This window comes from Ranitomeya imitator, chromosome 1 (genome assembly GCF_032444005.1).
Source record: "Ranitomeya imitator isolate aRanImi1 chromosome 1, aRanImi1.pri, whole genome shotgun sequence".
Lineage (NCBI taxonomy): Eukaryota > Metazoa > Chordata > Amphibia > Anura > Dendrobatidae > Ranitomeya > Ranitomeya imitator.
Genome location: NC_091282.1, coordinates 811,097,901 through 811,118,904, shown reverse-complemented (window position 1 = coordinate 811,118,904; position 21,004 = coordinate 811,097,901). Strand labels below are relative to the sequence as shown.

Sequence of the window (21,004 nt, the reverse complement as noted above, 5' to 3'; positions counted from 1 at the left end):
TGTGTCCAGCATTCTGCCCCACTGTGTCCAGCATTTCTGCCCCACTGTGTCCAGCATTTCTGCCCCTGTGTGTCCAGCATTCTGCCCCACTGTGTCCACCATTCTGCCACTGTGTGTCCAGCATTCTGCCCCACTGTGTCCACCATTCTGCCCCTGTGTGTCCAGCATTCTGCACCACTGTGTGTCCAGCATTCTGCCCCACTGTGTGTCCAGCATGCTGCCCCACTGTGTGTCCAGCATTCTGCCCCACTGTGTGTCCAGCATTCTGCCCCACTGTGTCCACCATTCTGCCCCTGTGTGTCCAGCATTCTGCCCCACTGTGTGTCCACCATTCTGTCCCACTGTGTCCAGCATTTCTGCCCCTGTGTGTCCAACATTCTGCCCCACTGTGTCCAGCATTTCTGCCCCACTGTGTCCAGCATTCTGCCCCACTGTGTCCACCATTCTGCCCCACTGTGTCCAGCATTTCTGCCCCTGTGTGTCCAGCATTCTGCCCCACTGTGTCCACCATTCTGTCCCTGTGTGTCCAGCATTCTGCCCCACTGTGTGTCCACCATTCTGTCCCACTGTGTCTAGCATTTCTGCCCCTGTGTGTCCAGCATTCTGCCCCACTGTGTGTCCACCATTCTGTCCCACTGTGTGTCCAGCATTTCTGCCCCTGTGTGTCCACCATTCTGCCCCACTGTGTCCAGCATTTCTGCCCCTGTGTGTCCATCATCCTGCCCCCCGGGCCCCCCTGGATCGCAGCTCTCAAAGAAAAAAAAAAACCACGACTTCTTACCTGGCCATGCTCCTGCGCCGGGCGAAGATCCCCCCAGGCTCCACACAGACGCACTCGCCGGGCCCGGCGGCTGACAATGACGTCAGACGCCGACGACGCCGGCGAGTGCGCACTGCGGCCCTATTCAGCTGCCAGCCTCAGACTGGCTGGCGGCTGTTAACTATTGACGTGCGGGCGCGGGCCCGCACGTCAATAGTGTGCCGCTGCCGCAGCGCCTGCAGGGGGGGCCTGGTGACCAGATGAGACGGGGCCCAATGCGGGCCCCCTCTGCTCACCGGGCCCCATACGCCAGTCACGGCTGTCATGCCGTGATGGCGGCCCTGGGGGAGAGGCTGGGGAATAGTGAGGAGACAGGTAGATTAGTCGGGCAGCAGAGTGTAGGATGGATTGGAGTGGTGCCAGAGTACGAGAGGGGATGCCAGAGACTCAGAGGTTGCAGTAGTCAAGGCAGATGATAAGGGCATGCACTAGTGTTTTTGTGGGCAAGGAATGTGCGGATGTGGGAAATATTTTTGAGTTTGAGACGGCAGGAGGCAAGGGCTTGGATATGTGGCTTGAAAGAGAGGGCAGAGTTGAGGATTACCCCGAGGCACCGAGCATGCGGGACTGGGGAAAGTGAGCAGCCATTGACATTGATGGATAGGTCTGATGGAGGGGTAGAGGGAGATGGGGAAAAGAGGATGAATTCTGTTTTGTGAATGTTCAGTTCTAGAAAGCGAGCAGAAAAGAAGGCCGAAATAGCAGACAGACAGTGTAGGATTTTGGTGAGTAAGGTGGTGAGGTCAGGTTCAGATAGGTAGATCTGCGTGTGATTGGCATAGAAATGATACTGCAAACCATGGGGCTCTATGAGCTGTCCCAGGCCGAAGGTGTAGATGGAGAAGAGTAGCGGTCCTAGAACTGAGCCTTGAGGAACACTGACAGACAAGGGGCGAGGTGAGGAGGTGGTGTGGGAGAGGGAGACACTGAATGTTCGGTCTGTTAGATATGTTGAGATCTGGGATAGGGCCAAGTCTGTGATGTCAAGAGATGAGAGAATCTGTAGCAGGAGGGAGTGGTCCACAGTGTTAAAGGCAGAAGACAAGTCCAGGAGAAGAAGGACAGAGTAGTGTTGCTTGCTCTTGGCGATTAGTAGGTCATTGGTGACTTTAGTTAGGGCAGTTTCAGTTGAGTGATGGGGTCAGAAGCCAGATTGTAACTGGTCAAAGAGGGAGCAGGAGGAGAGGTAGGAGGACAGTTCAAGATGGACATGCTGTTCCAGTAGTTTTGAGGCATAAGGGAGAAGAGATATCGGGCGATAGCTAGACACAGAGGATTGGTCAAGAGAAGGCTTTTTGAGGATGGGTGTGATCTTGGCATGTTTGAATGATGAGGGGGAAGACACCAGTTGTGAGTGAGAGGTTCAAGTGTGTTAGGGTTGGGATAAAGGCTGTTGCGAGTTTAGGGATGAGGTGGGACGGGAGCGGATCAAGAGTGCAAGTGGTGGGGTGTGATCTTGACAGGAGGGTGGAGAGCTGATCTTCTGTCATGCTGGAGAAGTTGATTTTGGAGGAACAGAGGGGCATTGGGTGCTGTGAGCAAAAGCTTTCTCTGATTGTATCGATCTTCTATTTAAAGAAAGAGGCAAAGTCTTCAGCAGAAATAAAAGGGGAGGGAGGAGGTGCTGGGGGACGGAGTAGAAAATTTAAAGTGTTGAAAAGCTGTTTAGGGTTGTGAGACAGGGAGGATATGAGAGATGAGAAGTAAGTTTGCTTTGCGTCAGTGAGTGTGGACTTGAAGCCTGCAAAGGACTGCTTGTATATGATGAAGTGCTATGCAGAGTGGGATCTCTTCTATCTCAGCTCAGCGACCCCAGAAGCCTGTCTTAGTTCTTTGGTCAGGCTGGTCAGCCAGGGCTGCCTGTTGATTGTACAAGTTTTGCTATGCATGAGGGGGTGGCCAAATCGAGTGTCGCTGTTACTGTGGTGTTATTAAAAGTGGCAGCATCATCTGTGTCATGAAGGGAAGCAATGTCTGTAAGAGGGAGAAGGGACTGAGAGAGTGATTGTAAATTGAGGTGTTTGAGATTTCTGCGAGGGTGAGTGAGTTTGTGGAGTGGGGGTTGCGCACTAGGAGAAGAGAGGGAAGAGAATGTCAGTAGGTTGTGGTCAGACATGGGGAGGGGTAAGTTAGTGAGATTAGTAAGGGAACAGAAGCGGGAAAAGATAAGGTCTAGTGTGTGACCATCTTTGTGAGTGGCCGCAGAAGACCATTGAGTGAGGCCGAAGGAGGCAGTGAGCGATAAAAGTTTACATGCAGTGGAGATGGAAGTGTCAATGGGGATATTGAAGTCACCCATGATGATAGTGGGGATGTCAGCAGAGAGGAAATGAAGTAGCCAGGTGGTGAAGTGGTCGAGAAAGGTAGAGATGGCTAGTTCTGGGGTGGCAGATGACAGCCAGCTGGAGGTTGGAAGGGGACGGAGTGCAACTCAAATGAGGAAAGAGTAGCGGAGGGTGGTAGCAGGATTGGAGTAAAGGAACAGGTGTTGGACAGGAGCAAGTCAACTCCTCCACCACATTTGGTGCAGGGGCAAGGGGTGTGAGAGAGGTGGAATCCGCCATAGGATAGTGCAGTGTTATGATCTGGTGGTTTAGGAACAACATGAGACAAGCTCTGAAGTAGGTGGTATCTGCACTGACCGCAAACCCTGAACCTAGCAGCGCAACTAAAAATAGCCGTGGGGGGTACCTGACGCTCCCTAGACCCCTCGGCACAGCCTAAGATCTAACTTCCCCTAAAGATGGAAACAGGAAACCTATCTTGCCTCAGAGAAAATCCCCAAAGGAAAGATAGCCCCCCACAAATATTGACGGTGAGAGGAGGGGAAAATAACATACGCAGAAATGAAATCAGATGTTAGCATAGGAGGCCAGTCTAGCTTGATAGATAGGACAGGAAAGGATACTGTGCGGTCAGTATAAAAACTACAAAACAATCCACACAGAGTTTACAAAATCTCCACACCTGACTAAAGGTGTGGAGGGTAAATCTGCTTCCCAGAGCTTCCAGCTAACAGAAATAATCCATACTGACAAGCTGGACAAATATAGAATGCACAGAACAATAAGTCCACAACATGTGGACTGAAATGAGCAAAGCCAGAACTTATCTTTGCAGAACTGGTCAGGAAACCAGGAGAATCCAAGCAGAGAAGTGAATCCAGCCAGGAAACATTGACAAGTGGCACAGGCTGAAGAAAGAGCCAGACTTAAATAGCGGACGATAAGTGGAGGCAGCTGATGACAGCTAACTCCAAGGAGCAGCCATACCACTAGAAACCACAAGAGGGAGCCCAAGAGCAGAACTCACAAAAGTGCCACTTACAACCACCGGAGGGAGCCCAAGAGCGGAATTCACAACAGTGCAGCTGGAGACGCTGAGTCAGAGGGGGTGAGCCAGGTTTCAGTGATGCCGAGGAAGGAGAGTTTGTTGGTGATCAAGAGGTCACGGATAAATGGCAGTTTGTTGCAGATGGAGTGTGCGTTCCATAGTGCTCCAGGTAGGTAGACCAGGGGAGTGGGGGCTGGATGAATGGGTATGAGGTTATCATGGTTGGGAAAATGTGTAGAGGATAGTGGTAGAGGGTTAGAAATGAGTGTGGGGATGTGTTGAGGAGGGCCAGGATTTGGAGGTACATCACCAGCGATGAGAAGTAGCAGAGAGAGCATTAGAAGGTGGGAGCACAATAGGACATGATGCGGCCGTGTGTGTCTGGAGAAAAAGGATTGTATGTGGAGGAACAGCTGTGATGAGGAGGTGAGATGGCTGGGGAGGATGGAGGGTGAAATTACTAGTTCCTTATTAGGTGGGTGGATTACAGGAGGTAGGGAAAACTAGAGTAGTATAGGTGTGAAAGTGAAAAGAAATAGAAAGATTGTAGTGGTTTTCTATTCCATTACGTTACAGTCAATTTCAGTCCAATTCAAGTCTAATTCAAAGTATTGTAATTAGAAATCTGTAATTTGAAAGATGGAATTTGAAAGATACATGGATTAAACTAAAGTCGGGATCAGACTCCTGGGTCAGAATATATCTGGGATTAACACTGCTCAGCTGTGAGAGAATGTAGGTGTGTGGGGCCAGAACACACGTTCACATTTAAACACAGGCCATAAAAAGGGGGGAGGGGTTACACTGACTACTCAGATATGCCTGCAAACACCGGAGCAGTAAAATACACAGCGGATACAGAGTGATGGGTAAGCACAGCATACCATAGAAAATCAATCCAATATACACAGACATTCAGGAACCAGGGAGAGTTGGGGAAAGTCAGTGCATACCATAGAAAATCAATGCAATATACAGAGACATTCGGGAACCAGGGAGAGCTGGGGAAAGTCAGTGCATACCATAGAAAATCAATGCAATGTACAGAGACAGAGACATTCAGAAACCAGGGAGAGCTGGGGAAAGTCAGTACATACCATAGAAAATCAATGCAATATACAGAGACATTCAGGAACCAGGGAGATCTGGGGAAAGTCAGTGCATACCTGTGGGAAGAGGAGAACAGCTCGATTAGATGGTACAGATGATGATGGTGATAATATTGTGGCAGTGATGAGTGGCCGAATGCATTCTAGAATTCAAGTCTAATTCAAAGTATTGTAATTAGAAATCTGAAATTTGAAAGATGGAATTTGAAAGATACATGGATCAGACTAAAGTCTGGTGTCTGTGTACAGGTAATACAGTGACTCACCAGTGACATTACACACAGGAACTCTATATACTATATAGTGTATAGTGTACAGGCAACACACTGACTTACTAATGATGTCTCTAGTTGAAGTCCTTTATCTTCGCTTTTCTTCATTCAGTGCAGACTCCATCACTACTTCCTGCCAGGACTTGTCTCTACAGAATATAACCGCTATCTAGAGCATCATTTCCAAAGCAGATTCCTCAATTTTTCCCCAACTTCTACACTACACCAGATGAAGAAAAAAAGTGACAGTGCCGCCCTGTACAATAACAGTATCCCCCCATGAAAACAGTATTCTGAAAAATAGAATACATCACAACCGTAATAATATCCCTTAATTAGCCCCTATACTAATAATATTCTCTATCTTGGCCCCTTATGTCTCATTCCTGGCTACATATGTTTTCTCATCCTACCCCCATATGTTCTCCCATCCTGCTCCATATGATCTCCCATTCGGCTCCATATTATCTGCCATCCGGCCCCATTTGTCTCCATCCTGACCCCATGTGTTTCAAACTTGCCTAATATAATCTCTCTTCCTGTCCCATGCCTCTCCATCCTGCCCTATATGATCTCCCATCCTGCCCCATATGGTGTCTCCATCCTGTCCCCATGTTGAGGCTTAAAAAAAAAAGGAAGGAAAGAAAAGGTTTCTACTTAGCTGACCGCGGTCTAGTGGCATCCTCTTCCTCATCTATTTGAGGAACGGACTTGTGATTGGCTAGCGGCTGTTAATTATTCTCCTGCACGTTCAGTTGTTAAACCGGCAGGATCCTGCCTCTGCCCCTGAAGCACAGCTTTAGTGACGAGTGGTAACAGGATAGACGTTACCACCGGTCACTGAAGCTGCAATAACCTCAATGATTCTCACAGTGCTAGTGGCCGCAGATCATCCGGCCTCTCACTGTAAACTGTCCATGGGACCGCAGCTTCTGTGACCAGCGGTAACCTCTTTGAAGCTTCAGCTCATCATTGAAGCTGCGCTCTGAGGAACTCAGTATCTCCTGGATTTCAGTTTGATGAGTCGTCGCATGATGACACCATTAAGTTTGAAATCCAGATGTTGCAGAGATGGATTACAGTCTTGGAAAGTATGGATTATCTTCTCATTGGACAGATGATACAAGAAAAAAGCAAGAAAAAATGCTGAAAAAGAGCGCTTCTGAGGAGGGAAGAAGGAAAGAAAAACCAACAAACCACTTACACTAAATACAGTAGATATCTTGAATGTGTACAACTTTGTTACAACTCAATTAGCGTGCTGCTACCATGTCCTAATCAGGTGCCGTATTGTGAGACAGCTGATAAAACAAATGGACGGGTGAGGAATATGGTTGTTTATTATTTTTGGTCTTTTACAGGGGACATTGGCTTCAATGGATTTTAGGCATAAAGGTGAGTTTAACTTTGCTTTTTATTTTTTAATAAATGTGTAAAACAGGGTGTTGAGTTTCATTTCAAATAACGGACTTTATTGTTGTTATGTCTTTTTTACAATATGACTATGGGGTTAGTAATGGGTGTGTCTAATGGATGCCTCTCCATTACTATATTAATATAAACCCACAGCTGTCTGTTTAGCCTTTGCTGGTTTGAATTTATCTCCCTTAAGTTAACCAGTTAAGGCTTAGCAAACAGCTGTGAGCTGTTAATAGCCTGGGAACCTTTTGGGATATTGTTCCTTTTCTCAGATAATTAACATCAGCCCCCCAGCCGTGGGCTGTCCCTCTACGGTTTATGAAAATTATGTAAGAGCCCACACCATTTTTTTTATTTAACTCTTAATTTTTCACAGGATGTACACAGTGGGTGCTGAATACAACTCCCATCATTGTCGCCTGGTCACGCCAATCTCAAGGAGACCAGGTGACAATGATAAGAGCTGTCTCCTGGCAATATTGCGAACTATACTGCTTTTCCCTGGTGCCTGTACATGTTTCACGGACACACAGATGGCACACAGATGTGATACATGGACACACAGACAGTAAGAAGATACATGGATGTCACATACGTACATACTGAAGGCTCACGGACCATGGCTCTCACCAGTACTGTTTGCAGGAATCACCAGAATGTTTGAAGGAGGCCTTAGACACACTAATGCCACCAATGATTGTTCCATTTAGGTACCTGTTAACAAATCTTGAGGGGCAGTCTTAAATTGTATTGGTGCCTCCAACAGAAATGTAAAGATTCCACCTATTTACATCAAAATAACATTAAATATTTGTTGCATAAGATGGCTTAGAGGTAGTTGCAGGCAGGCCTGGCCTCAGCACCCGGCGTACCCGGGCAAGTGCTGGGGCCCTGGCGAGACAGGGGGGCCCATTGAAGGCCGGCATTAGGGGCAGGCAGCGGCCAGTGCCTAGGACCACCGGTCCCCCAGGGGCCCTCAGCTAGCGGCACATCACGAAGCTGACTTAGCAGGGGAGGGGGAGCGGCCAGGGGCTGTCTAATTATACTCACCTACTCCTGGTGGCTGGCGCGGTCCCTGCAGGTCCCCGGCTCCCTAGCTTCTTCCTGTACTGAGCGGTCACATGGTACCGCTCATTACAGTAATGAATATGCGGCTCCACCTCCCATAAGGGTGGAGCCGCATATTCATTACTGTAATGAGCGGTAACGGTGACCGCTCAATACAGGAAGAAGCTGCCGGCGCTGGGAAGCAGGGACTGCACAGCGCCAGGAGCAGGTGAGTATAACGGGGAGGGGAGCGCTGCACTGCGCGATATTTACCTGATCCCCGTTCCGGGTGCCGCTCTGTCTTCAGCATCTTCTGCAGTGACGCTGAGGTCAGAGGGCGCGGTGACGTGGTTAGTGCGCACCCTCTGCCTGAGCGTCAGTGCAGAAGATGCTGAAGAAGATGGAGCGGCGGCTGGAACGAGGACAGGTGAATATTGAAAGTGCCGGGGGCCTGAGCAATGGAGAGGTGAGTATGTGATTTTTTTATCGCAGCAACAGCAAATGGGGCACGTGTCTGTATGGAGCATCAATGGGGCCATAACGTTTGTGCAGCACTATATGGGGCAAGTGTCTCTATATACTACATGGCTGTTTTATATACTACGTGGGCCGTGTTATACACTACGTGGGCTGTTATATGCTACATGGGCTGTGCTATATATTAGATGGCAGTTCTATAAACTACGTGGGCCGTGTTATATACTATGTGGCTGTGCTATATACTATATGGGCTGTGCTATATACTACGTGGCTGTATTATATGCTACGTGGGCTGTTATATACTACATGGCTGTGTTATATGCTACGTGGCTGTGCTATATACCATGTGGGCTGTGTTATATACTACATGGCTGTGTTTATATGCGATCATGAATCGTGGTATGTGTTAAAGGGGGGGCCAACTGAGACTCTTTCGCCCGGGGCCCTCAAAAACCTGGAGCCGGCCCTGGTTGCAGGGGTGCTTCGGTTTATAGCAAACCTTCTATGGCTTTGGTGGTTTAAGGTGATTAATGACTTAATACTGATATCCATTATATATAATGAGTATTTTGAGGTTTCTTCTGGTGCCTGCATATTAAATAACAGTTACAATAATGTTTAAGTTGGTGAACGGGTTAATATAGGTGGAATAGGAAAGTGAAAGGGCCTAATTCATCATTTTCCATTTGTTGATGTCACTTTTCTTTTACCTTGTGGAATTTGCTGATATTTTGGCACCAAATTTGTCAAAATGAAGAACGTAGTGCAAGAATTTGGCCCAATATCAATAATGGTCTTTATTTTTGTCTTTAAATGATTTTTGTGAGTTTTTAGCACCAAAAGTCACAAATCCTTTAAAATGTAGCAAAAATGTGCCACAATGAAAACACCTCTAGAAACCTTAATCCAGGAGAGGACTTGAGTAAGATGCACCAAAAAACTGCAATATTTCGTAAAAGTTGTATTTCATGAATCATAATTAAAAAAAGACAACAGACAACTTACAAAGTGGTGTAAAATGTATAGAGAAAAAGGCGCAAATACTAAAGCCACTAAGAAGGTGCAAATTACTCTAGAAAAGTGGAGAAATAGCAATGATAAATTGGGGTCCTGACATTCGGATTCAGAACAAACAATCATTGTGTTTTGGCACAAAAAACGCAGCAACACCTGATACCATTATTTTTGCTGCTGATTTTCCGAGGTTTTTCACCACCCATTCATGTCAATGGGTGAAAAACGCTGTAAAAAACATGAAAGAAGTGACATGTTTCATTGTGCAAAAAACGCTGCAAAGCACAAAATATTGATGACAAAAAAACCAAGGTGTGTGCATGAGATTTCTGAAATCTCATAGACGTTGCTTGTACTGTAAAACGCAGTTGAAAATTTTCATTAAAAACAAATTAAAAAACACTGAAAAAAAGGCCTAGTGTGAACAAACTCTTACTATGTATCTCACATTAATTCTTTTTTTTTTTTTACATAGAATCGCATGCGGGAAAGTCTGGCTCTTTTCAGAAGTATAATGGAGCTGCCCTGGTTTAGAAACACCCCCATCATTCTGTTCCTTAATAAGACTGATTTGCTTGCTGAAAAAATCTGCTTCTCTGACTTGGGTTTATACTTCCCCAAGTTTAAAGGTTAGTAAGGTTACTTTAAAAAACAATATACACATGTCTTCCAAAATCCATTCAAATGTGTGAAAAAAATTGCAAATATTTCTGCAACACATCTGCCACATATGAGTAAACTTGTAATATTTGTAGGGTCCAATAGGCTTATATTTTATAGAACTGCTTAGGAGTATATGGGGGTTATCTCAGTATAATAAATACCGTACTTAAAATTGCAAAGTGCTTGTAAAAACAAGCAATTTTGCAATTATTTACTTGTTATGGAACATCCGCTCCGTTCTCAAGAAAGGAGGGATTTTTAATTCAACAGTTTACTACTAATGCTTGTTGCCTAGGTTTCCAGCCACCACCACAATCTATCATAGGTGGCCCAAACTCCTAGGCAAGAAGCACAATGCTTGCAGTCACTTTGCTTTAGAACAAGAGTGCACAACCTTTTTTGGTCCAAAGGTCACATTGTCATACTGAACAAATACTTGGGCCACACTAAAACGTCATGCATACACATGGCTCTCTACAATAGATCATGCTTTTTTTTACATACCGCCTAGCATCTCAGAACGCCTATAAAATAAAGTGGAGCGAGCCACAGACTCGGAAGGTCACCTGTCTAATTTACATGCTGCATTCAAACGGATTAAGAGACCACATTTTCTTTAGGCCTCTTTCAGACATAAATGTGTCTAGTACGTATGGTGACAGTTTTCACAAGTACCGGAGACACTTACACATATAGTACCATTTAAGTGAATGGGTCTGTGCATATGTCAGTGTGTTCCATGGAACTTGTGTCCATGGGCAAAACACGCTGACACATCCTTTTTTACCCACAGGACGGTCCGCAAAATGTCCTGCACACGTGCACACGCATGACACACAGGGATGTCATCGGTGTGACACGTCCCAGCACCTGAGAAGCAGCGGTACAGTAAGCTCTGTTCCCCAGCACTGGATGCTGAAGATGCCTCTCATCATTCTCCGCTGCTATGCCGATGATCAGCGAAAGCAGGGGAGAATGTTGAGAGTTGTATTCAACTGATAACACTATTACTCCCATCAGCCTACACCTGCTGCCGCTAATACAAGTGACACCAGGCGGCGGCCGATAGGAGTATTCATCACCCACCGCCTGTGCTATAAATAAATAAAACATCCGGCATGGGTTCCCCAGTATTTTCTATAACCAGCCAGGCAAAACTGACAGCTGGGGCTGCAACCCTCAGCTGTCAGCATTAGCAAGGCTGGTTATCAAGAATAGAGGGTTCCCCACGGTGGTTTTTAAAATTGTTTAAATAAATAATTAAAAAAAAAACAGCATTGGGTCCCCCCCATTTTTGACAACCAGTCAAGGTAAAGCAGGCATATGAGTGCTGGTATTCTCAGGCTGGTAAAGTGCCATGGATATTGACCCCCACTGAGTCTAAAAATAGCAGCCCTCAGTCGGACCAGAAAAGGTACATCTATTAGGTGGACCAATTCTGATGCTTGGCCTGGCTCTTCCCACTTGCCCTGTAGCGGTGGCAAGTGGGGTAATATTTGTGGAGTTGATGTCACCTTTGTATTGTCTGGTGACATCAAGCCTACAGCTGAGTAATGGAAAGGTTCTATAAGAAGCCTATCCATTACTAAGCCTATAGTTATATGGTAAATAAAGATAGCAAGTATAAAGTCCTTTATTAGAAATAAAAAAACACATTAACTAACTAATGCCTAATTCCACTGAATCCCACATCTCATGTAATAAAACAAAAATAAAAACAACAATGTCCCTCACCTCTCTGACATTTTGTCCCATGCTGTAATCGATGTCTGGTAGATGAATAGTTTTCAACCTGGGCGTGCCAAGATGCGACCGTCCAGGCTGAGAACCACTGGTGAATGAGCTGCTGTGAGAGCAGCATCAGTGACTAGAGGTGAGTCACTTAAGCTGCATTCCCAGCTGGGCTCAACAGCAGTGATCTCAACACCATGGGAAAAAGTCACTGAGTTCATCGCAGTTCAGCTCAATGAGTTCAAATCAGATCACCCTGAGAATTTCTCATGGTGATCTGTGGTGAAGTCACTAAGCTTGAACTGCAGTGACCTCATCATTGACTTTTTCCCACAATGCTGGGGTCACCACAGTTTTTTATTTATTTATTTATAGCGCAGGAGATGGTGATGAATACTCCCATCAGACTCCGCCTGCTGTCACTGTTATCATTTGAATATAACTCTCATCATTCTCTCCTGCTGATACTGATCGCTGGCAGAGCAGGGGACAATAATGAGAGCCGTCTTCAGCACCCGGCACCGGGGAACAGTGCTAACTATACCGCTGCTTCCCTGGCGCCAGTACGTGTGGTACTAATGCGGCACATGTTTGCCACACTTGTGCCTCAAGTATTAAACACACGGACACCGATATCTCCGTTACCGAAAATATCAGGACGTGTGAAACTGGCCTTAGGAATGAGTCTTCCAGAGGTGCACAGGGCCTCTTTAGCAGTTGCCAGTACCTGCTTCTCAGCTGCTTGCCAATGCTGTTCTGTGTGTAGCTGCCCACATATTGGCAGCCTGTTAGTCAAGCATTTTCTACCCATATGGTTGGGGGCCACATGGAAAAGCATCACAGGCCGCATGTGCCCCCCTGCAGGTTGCGCACTTATGCTTTAGACTTTGCAAGTACTGCTTTTTTAAATTCGTTTATTAATTCCAGAATAAACTGCACAATACACACGTTTGCATTTGTCATTATTAGTAACAGTATGAAATACAGATAGGGGTCATGCATTATTATATCTAAAAGTATTACAAAAGTGACAAACTGTGTATGTTAAATCACTGACGTCTTATAAATCACCTAATATACAACATTTAACTACATTAACTTAACAATAGCAATAATGCGCCGCCAAAGGAAAATTAATACAGATTTCACCCCGTAAGTGATGCCCCCCAAACCACGAGCCCAACCTCCACATAGTAGCCAAGCTAATGAGGATTATAAAGTATTATAAGAGGAGTTCCATCTACCCCAAATCTTTTCAAATTTGCCTGGGCATCCTCTGTTTTGATATAGTGTACGCTCATACGGGATAATCGAATTCACCAGATCAACCCAGGCTCTGAGAGACGGGCAAGAACCACCCATCCATCGTAATGCTAACACCTTTCGTGCCATAAAAAGTGACTCTCGTAGAAATATTCCGGTGCTATGATCCCAAGCTTCCGCATCCCACACCCCAAATAAGCAGATCAGTGGTTCAAGTGGGACAGGGATCAGTAATAAGGATGTTAAAAAAGACGTCACCTCACTCCAATACTGACGAATAACAGGGCATTTCCAAATCATGTGGATGAAATCCGCATCACCCGAATGGCACCTCAAGCAATCCGACGAGTGGAAGCGGCCCATTTTAAAAAGCCGTACCGGGGTCAAATAAGACTGATGCAGAATATATAATTGAGTCATTTTATTATTAATTGAGGGAGAGACTTTAGTTGGGGACTCCAAAATATCCTCCCATTCTTCTCCCGATACATCAGGAAGAAGTCCCTCCCACTTCCCTTTGACGGAATTTATAGTAGACCCATCTCCCATGGACAACAAATAAGTATATAAGGAGGAAATAAGTCCTTGAGGGCCCTGTGAGTTGAGAATACCTATCAAAGGTAAGGATGAAATAGCTCGATCCCCACCCATACTCCGCATATGTGATTGAAAGGCTGATCTTAGCTGTAAATAACGGAAGAACTGAGACCTCGGAACACTGTGGGTATTCTGTAATTGTACAAAGGATGCAAAGACCCCCTGGTTATATACATCTCTCACCGAGAGAACACCATGCAAGATCCAAAAATTAGTGGATGGATGGTTCAACAGTCCCGGAAAGTAACTATTATTCCATAGAGGCATTTCAGCCACTACATCTACAAATCCAGTAACTTTTTTAATTTGTCTCCATATTGATCGTGCCAGCCGGTGCAACTGCAGTAAACGGGGGGCATTAACTTTCTCTAGTTCTAGAAACCCCAGTGGACAATCAGCCCGGGCACCATGGAGCAAATGGCTCTCCGAGTTAGGCAGGGAATTATTAGGCATCCATTTATTTATCGCCTTGGCCTGGCCGGCGAGATAATATAAGTAGAAATCTGGCAAAGCCGCCCCACCCCCCTGCTTCGGCCTCTGTAATGTCGACAATTTAAGTTTGGGCCTAGTTTTCCCCCATATAAAGGATGTAACCAGGGAGTTTAACCTTGCGAAGAAGTGTTTGGGTATGGGCACGGCACTGTGCTGAAGGCAATAGTTAAGCTTAGGGAGCAGTATCATTTTAATTAGATTAATTCGGCCGGCAATCGAGAGCGGGAGTTTGTTCCAGGTTGTAAATTTAATTCTAACCAAATCTAATAGTGGGTAGATATTAAGTTGCAGATCTAATTGGCTGTATTTGGACATGTGAATACCTAAATATTTGAAACTGGATACAATGGGGAGCGGCGAGAGAGTTTCGAGGCAGGGTGCCTGGGTATGTGAGAGAGGGAACAAGGCAGATTTATCCCAGTTTATATATAGCCCTGAAAATTTACTGAACTTATCTATAGTCGCAATCACCTGTGGTAACGTTTCCTCTACTTTGTCCATAAATATCACCATATCGTCAGCATAGAGACCGATGGTATCCACTCGATCCGCAATATTTATTCCCTTAATACCATCAGAGGTTCTTATGCGTATTGCCAAGGCCTCTATTGCCAAGGCGAAGAGGGCCGGGGATAGAGGACATCCCTGGCGAGTTCCCCTATAAAGGGAAAAGGGCTCAGAAATGGTATTATTCACAACTATACGTGCCCTGGGCTTCCTATATAGTATATCTATCCCTCTTAGAAATTTGTCCCCAAAACCGTATTTCCTCAGACACGCAGATAGAAAGGGCCATTCGAGAGAGTCGAAAGCCTTGGCTGTATCTAACGATGCTAGTGCCCAGTTATTATCTGTTTCTAGGGAGCTATACTGAATCACCGATTGAACCCGTCTAATATTGATGGAGGTGCTTTTTCCAGGCATGAAGCCAGTCTGGTCAGGGTGTATAAGGTCTAATATGATTGCGTTCAGTCTAGTAGCCAGAATTTTAGTAAAGATTTTATAATCCACATTTACCAACGATATAGGACGATATGACCCACATTCCAGAGGATCCTTCCCCTCTTTCCTGAGCATAACAATATTTGCATCATAAAATGTTTCGGGCACAGGTCCTCCCTCCCATATTTCCCGAAGTACCTTCAATAAGAGTGGTGCCAGTTGATCACAGTATTTCTTGTAAAACTCAATAGGAAACCCATCCGGCCCAGGGGCCTTCCCAGTGGCCATATCCGCCATAGCATGTTCTACTTCCTCCATGGTAAATTCAGCGTCCATATACGCCCGCTGGGTTGGACTCAACAAAGGAAACACTATATCTGATAGATAATCCAGACACTCAAAGACATCAAGACCACTACCAGATTTATACAGCGTCTCATAGTAATCATGAAAACACTGAAGTATCTTATCCGTGGAGGACACCAATGTGCCATCAAGTGTGCGGATTTGTAGTATAGTATTGGAGGTATTATGTTGGCGTACTAAGAAGGCAAGGAGTGTGCTAGCCTGGTTCCCTAGCTCGAAGTAGGATTGACGGGTAAAGAATAATTTGCGTTTTGACTTGGTGTCCGCATGTTGAACATATAACCTCTGAGAAGCAAGCCACTCAGCCCTGTTACCACTAGTTTGACTAGATATATAGGCAGCCTCCGAGTCTTTCAGCCGCTGCTCTATCTCATCATCTTCCCTCGCCGTCACCCTTTTAATGTAGGAAATTGTGGAGGACAAACACCCCCTTAAATAGGCTTTTAGAGTATCCCAAAACAAGCCAAGATTTTGGGGTTCCGGGTGAGTTGAATTAAAACAATTCAGCTGGTCAACCGTTCTATCATTAGAGTCCATTAATTTTAACCAAAAGGGGTTCAACTTCCAGGGCATATTATTATATGATTGGCCATATTTAAGTTTGAGGATAACCGGACTGTGGTCCGAAATCCCTCTACTGCCATGCTCAACACCATCCACCCACAGTGCCAAATTACTAGAACCGAATATGTAATCTATGCGAGATAAAGATTGCCTAGTGGATGAGTGGCAGGTATATCCTTTAGTCTCTGGGTGACGCACTCTCCACAAATCCAGCCATCCACTACCACCCATAAACAACGCCAGTTGGGAGGGGGGCCAAGACCGGGGATCCCCAATTGTCGCGTCATCTAATCTCAATCTGTCCAGGGACCCATCCATGACTAGGTTAAAATCTCCCATACAAATAACACTAGCATCAGGATAATTTAAGGAGAAACCCAATGCCATACGAAGGATCGAAGTACCAGCGGGGGCAGGGGGATTATAGATACATAATATCACATATTCTCGCGAGTTGATAAATGCATGCACAAAGACAAAGCGACCCTCCGGATCCCGCCGTGCCTCCCTGGCCTCCCATCTAACATCTCTATGTATTAACAGAGAAACCCCTCTCGAGTAGCTGGTGTGGAATGCGTGAAGAGACCACTGCACCCACGGTTTTTTTGTATATCGAGCTGTGTCTCTAGTCAGATGTGTCTCCACCAGTGCCACAATGTGTGGGCGATACCGTCTAATCTGCGAGAATACTTTAATTTTCTTCCGGGGGGTTTTGATACCTCGTATATTCCAGGTCATAAATATGATCTCAGATCCCATATTGATACTTAAAAGAAAGGAAGATGTGAAGTAGTACTCGGGTCCGGTTCAGAGGCACCAAACAAGGCTTAAAAATAGTGTTAGCGGCAACCATACACATTGAACAATCAAAACTAATACAAAAAACAACCCAACATAATGTAACTTTAACAGTAGAGAAGTACAATCCTGCACTCCTGTGATCAAATAGAAAAGGGGATACCCTCACTGACTCCAGCGTCCGGTATTATTAATAAGCTCAGCACCCACACGAAGAGCTCCTTTTTCCCCCATATTGCCATTGGACAGAAGAAGCCGATTAGGAGTCATTTACAGTGGACACCTTGTAGGACCGCAACCATTCAGTGACCTCCGCCGGGTCCGTAAAGAATAAGGAGGAACCATCATGGACAATACGTAGTCGAGCAGGATAAAGCATGGCGTAGATAATATTTTTATCCCGTAGTTGTTTCTTAATTTCCATAAATCGCGCCCGCTGCTTCTGAAGCTCCATTGAGAAATCCGGGAAAATTGATATGGTAGCATTGTTGAATTTAATAGGACCCTTCTGTCGCGCCAAGCGGAGAATAGCATCCCTATCCCTGCAGTTGAGGAGGCGCGCCAAAAAAGGTCTAGGCGGAGTTCCAGGGGGGAGAGGTCTCGCTGGGACCCTATGGGCCCTCTCCACCGAGAATGTTGAGGAGAATCCATTTCCCAGAGAGGTTTTAAGCCAGTCTTCCAAAAATTGTTCAGGTTGCTGACCCTCCGAGCGCTCTGGCAGGCCAATAATTCGAATGTTATTGCGGCGCAGCCTATTCTCCAGGTCATCTGCCTTTTGTTTCCAGGCGTTTATGGAACCGGCGACTTTTTTCAGAGTAGTCTCCATAGGGGTGATAGTATCCTCCACATGGGACACTCGTGTTTCAACCTCTGAAATGCGTCCTCTCATGGCCTGCATATCATGCCGCAGACGACCCACTTCAGTGTGCACGTCCTCTATCTTTTCAGTAAGGGACGATCTAGTGAGGGATATAGCCTGCATTAATTGCTCAGATGCTTGCTTAAGGGTCAGTTCCTCTTCTTGCTCTCCCTCCTCAATATCATCGGAGGGGCGATTTTTACGCTGGGCCGGCGTAGAATTATTCCTGAGAGTACGTACATTATCAGGGGGATCCTCCCTGGAGTATTTCCTCAATTTCTCAGCAGCCCCTGCCCCTTTGGAGTGATACATGGTGGGCAGCAGAAGGAGCCACACAAGTCAGCGGGCACAGGATATAGGGCTGTTTTTTTTGGAGAAAAAAGGGCCACAAAACAAGCAGCTGGCGTAAGGAGAGTTGTAAAAAGTATTAAATGTAGCCTGAGGTGTTATATATCAGGACAGGCCCACAGCCACCACAGGAGGACCAGCAGGGAGGGGGTTAATCCCTCCAAAGTTATGGCGCCAATGAAAGAGATGTCTATCTGGCAGGGGGGGCGCAGGGCCCAATCTTTCAGGGCACACACACCACGCCGCCCCTGTATATCCCGGGTTATCTGTTCACCTCTTGAGCAGCACCGTTAAAGTAATGAAGAGCGCCTCTCCCCTCACTGTCAGGGCGTGCGCACTGGTAATGGCCGCCGTCCCCTGCAGCCACTGCCGCCCGTCCCGGAGCTCTCAGCCCCTGCACTCCTATGCCACACAGCGTTCACCGCCGAAGAGCGCAGCCCCACCGAGTCCACCAGAGGAGAAGCCGGGTGTCAGAAGAGGCCAGTGCCGCGTCTTGTCCCGCCGGAGCGCGTGCTCCAAGATGGCCGCCGCTGCACAGGTACCCTCCGTCCGCCCAGACCACTCACGGATTCCAAGTCCCGGGTCCTTACTGCAGCCTTTTGGGGAGGTCACCTGACTCCCGGGGGTCCCAGGCGCCAGTGCCAGCCGATACCGCTGGCAAATAAGGGGTCTTAATGGCAGGATACAATCAGGATGGCCGGAGCTCTCACGAGGCACGTCTTTCCTCCTCAGTTACATAGCCACGCCCCCCCAAGTACTGCTTTGAAGCTGGCTAGATCATTAGTTCCAGACCGTTTCAATGACCCTGCACTCCTCCCATGCAGCATGGCAAGACTTCCTCTGCAGTACTGGAAAGGACACACATCAAACCAATGGCTCAATCATGTCACTGCCCCAGACTGTTAATGTTCAGCTATGCCAGATTGCAATAGAGCTTTAGTTTTGTATTAGTCTTCTCTATACATTGTATCTGAGACTGGATTTTACTACTCTCATGTCCTCCTCCCTATTTGATTAGTTTAATATGGAAATATGATGTTAGTTTTTGAAGGTATGCTCATATTGAGCTTAGCCATTGATTTTATCTGTCCAATTGGAAACTTTAGATTGGTTAATGGTATTTATTTAACAATCTACGTGGATTTAGTGTTGTTTTTCTGCTGATCTTATTGGATCATTTAGGGACATTTACCTTTAGAACTGTGGGAGACACATATATCATTCAATTATTTGTAAAGTGTCCATAACTTATTTTTCTTACCCAGGTCCTCGACAGGATGCCAAAGCTGCTAAAGAGTTCATTGGATCAGTGTATAAGGAAATATTTGAGCGGACAGAAATCAAAGATAAATTGGAGACACTGGAACGTGATAGAATCCTATATCCCCATGAAACTTGTGCCACAGACACTGAAAACATCCGTAATGTATTTAATGACATAAAGGATCATGTACTCCAGAAGTTCCTAAAAGACTTTGGCGTTGTATGACGAACACACTTGATCATCTACCCTTCTGAATGATCTGACTGATGCCACCAGACAATGACTGTTATCTACCAACCAAAACCAAAGTGGATGTGTTATTATATGGAACTATGCATGTAATTTTATTACCAATATTTTGGCCCCTGATTTGCAAGGAGAGTATGAACTGTTTAGTGACATACGTGGAGTTGGTATAAATGTGGATTCTCCATGAAATTGCCCACATATGAACTTTCTTTTTAAATAAGGAAGCATGTTGCAAGCTAAGCAAACATTTAGTCATTTATTGCTTTCACAGTGGCACTTTCCTTGTCCAAGATAAGAGAAAAAACCTACTGAACAACTACTTTACGTTAAAAATTTAGTCTTATGATACACATGCAATATTTATACCCAGGCAATGAAATGCCTCTGTTACAAGATAAACACTTGCCAAGCCCATAAGGGAGTCCTGTAATTCTTTGGTTTCTGATGGATGTGTCTGACAGCGGCACAGCCTTAGGAGACCATGATTGTTCATCGCTTTTTCCTTGTTCTCTTCTCACCTTCCTGCATTCTCTGCAGCACATTTTTCCATATTAGATCTCTTCTTCCGGTCAACCTTTGTGTGGGACAGAGAATACAACCCTGGGCATGTGCAGAAGTTGACAAAATTTAAATTTCCACAATGAGTTTTTGGTGAGCTTTTGACTCTGCATATTTTCGATGCACAAAAAATGCAGTGTCTTTATACAAAGTGGATGAGGTTTAAAAAATACGATGCCTCCTGTGCTTTTTTAATGTTGCATAAACTGAACTGTAGTGAGTAGAGTTGAGCGACTTTTAGTTTTTTAGGATCGAGTCAGGTTTCGCGAAACCCGACTTTCTCAAAAGTCGGGTCGGGTGAATTCAGCCGATTATTTCGAAAAGTCGGGGGCCGACCAAAACATGAAACCCAATGCAAGGCAAAGGAGAATCAAAGTCTGCAGTGAGTGGAGGACAGGAAAACACCTACAGTGCCCATTTTAACCCCTTAGTGACAGAGCCAATTTGGTACTTAATGACCAGGCCAATTTTTGCAATTCTGACCACTGTCACTTTATGAGGTTATAACTCTGGAACGCTTCAACGGATACCGCTGATTCTGAGATTGTTTTTTCGTGACATATTGTACTTCATGTTATTGGTAACATTTCTTCGATATTACTTGCGATTATTTATGAAAAAAACGGAAATATGGCGAAAATTTTTAAAATTTTGCAATTTTCAAACTTTGTATTTTTATGCCCTTAAATCAGAGAGATATGTCACGAAAAATAGTTAATAAATAACATTTCCCACATGTCTACTTTACATCAGCACAATTTTGGAAACAAAATTTTTTTTTGTTAGGGAGTTATAAGGGTTAAAAGTTGACCAGCA

The 21,004-nt window shown here is 45.5% G+C and overlaps 1 protein-coding gene across 2 annotated transcripts in view; it reads left to right on the top strand.

Moving 5' to 3' along the window:
- Positions 1-20,752, top strand: part of LOC138649222 (guanine nucleotide-binding protein subunit alpha-11-like) — a 123,629-nt gene extending 102,877 nt beyond the window's left edge. The window contains exons 6-7 of one of the 2 annotated variants that reach the window (XM_069739434.1): positions 9,970-10,123; positions 19,383-20,744. In XM_069739434.1, coding sequence (XP_069595535.1) covers positions 9,970-10,123; positions 19,383-19,606 — 378 coding nt within the window. In that variant the 3' untranslated portion in view covers positions 19,607-20,744. Of the gene's footprint in view, positions 1-9,969; positions 10,124-19,382 lie in introns of both variants that reach the window. The other variant, XM_069739443.1, reaches the window with a different exon arrangement.
- Positions 20,753-21,004: the final 252 nt, after the last annotated feature.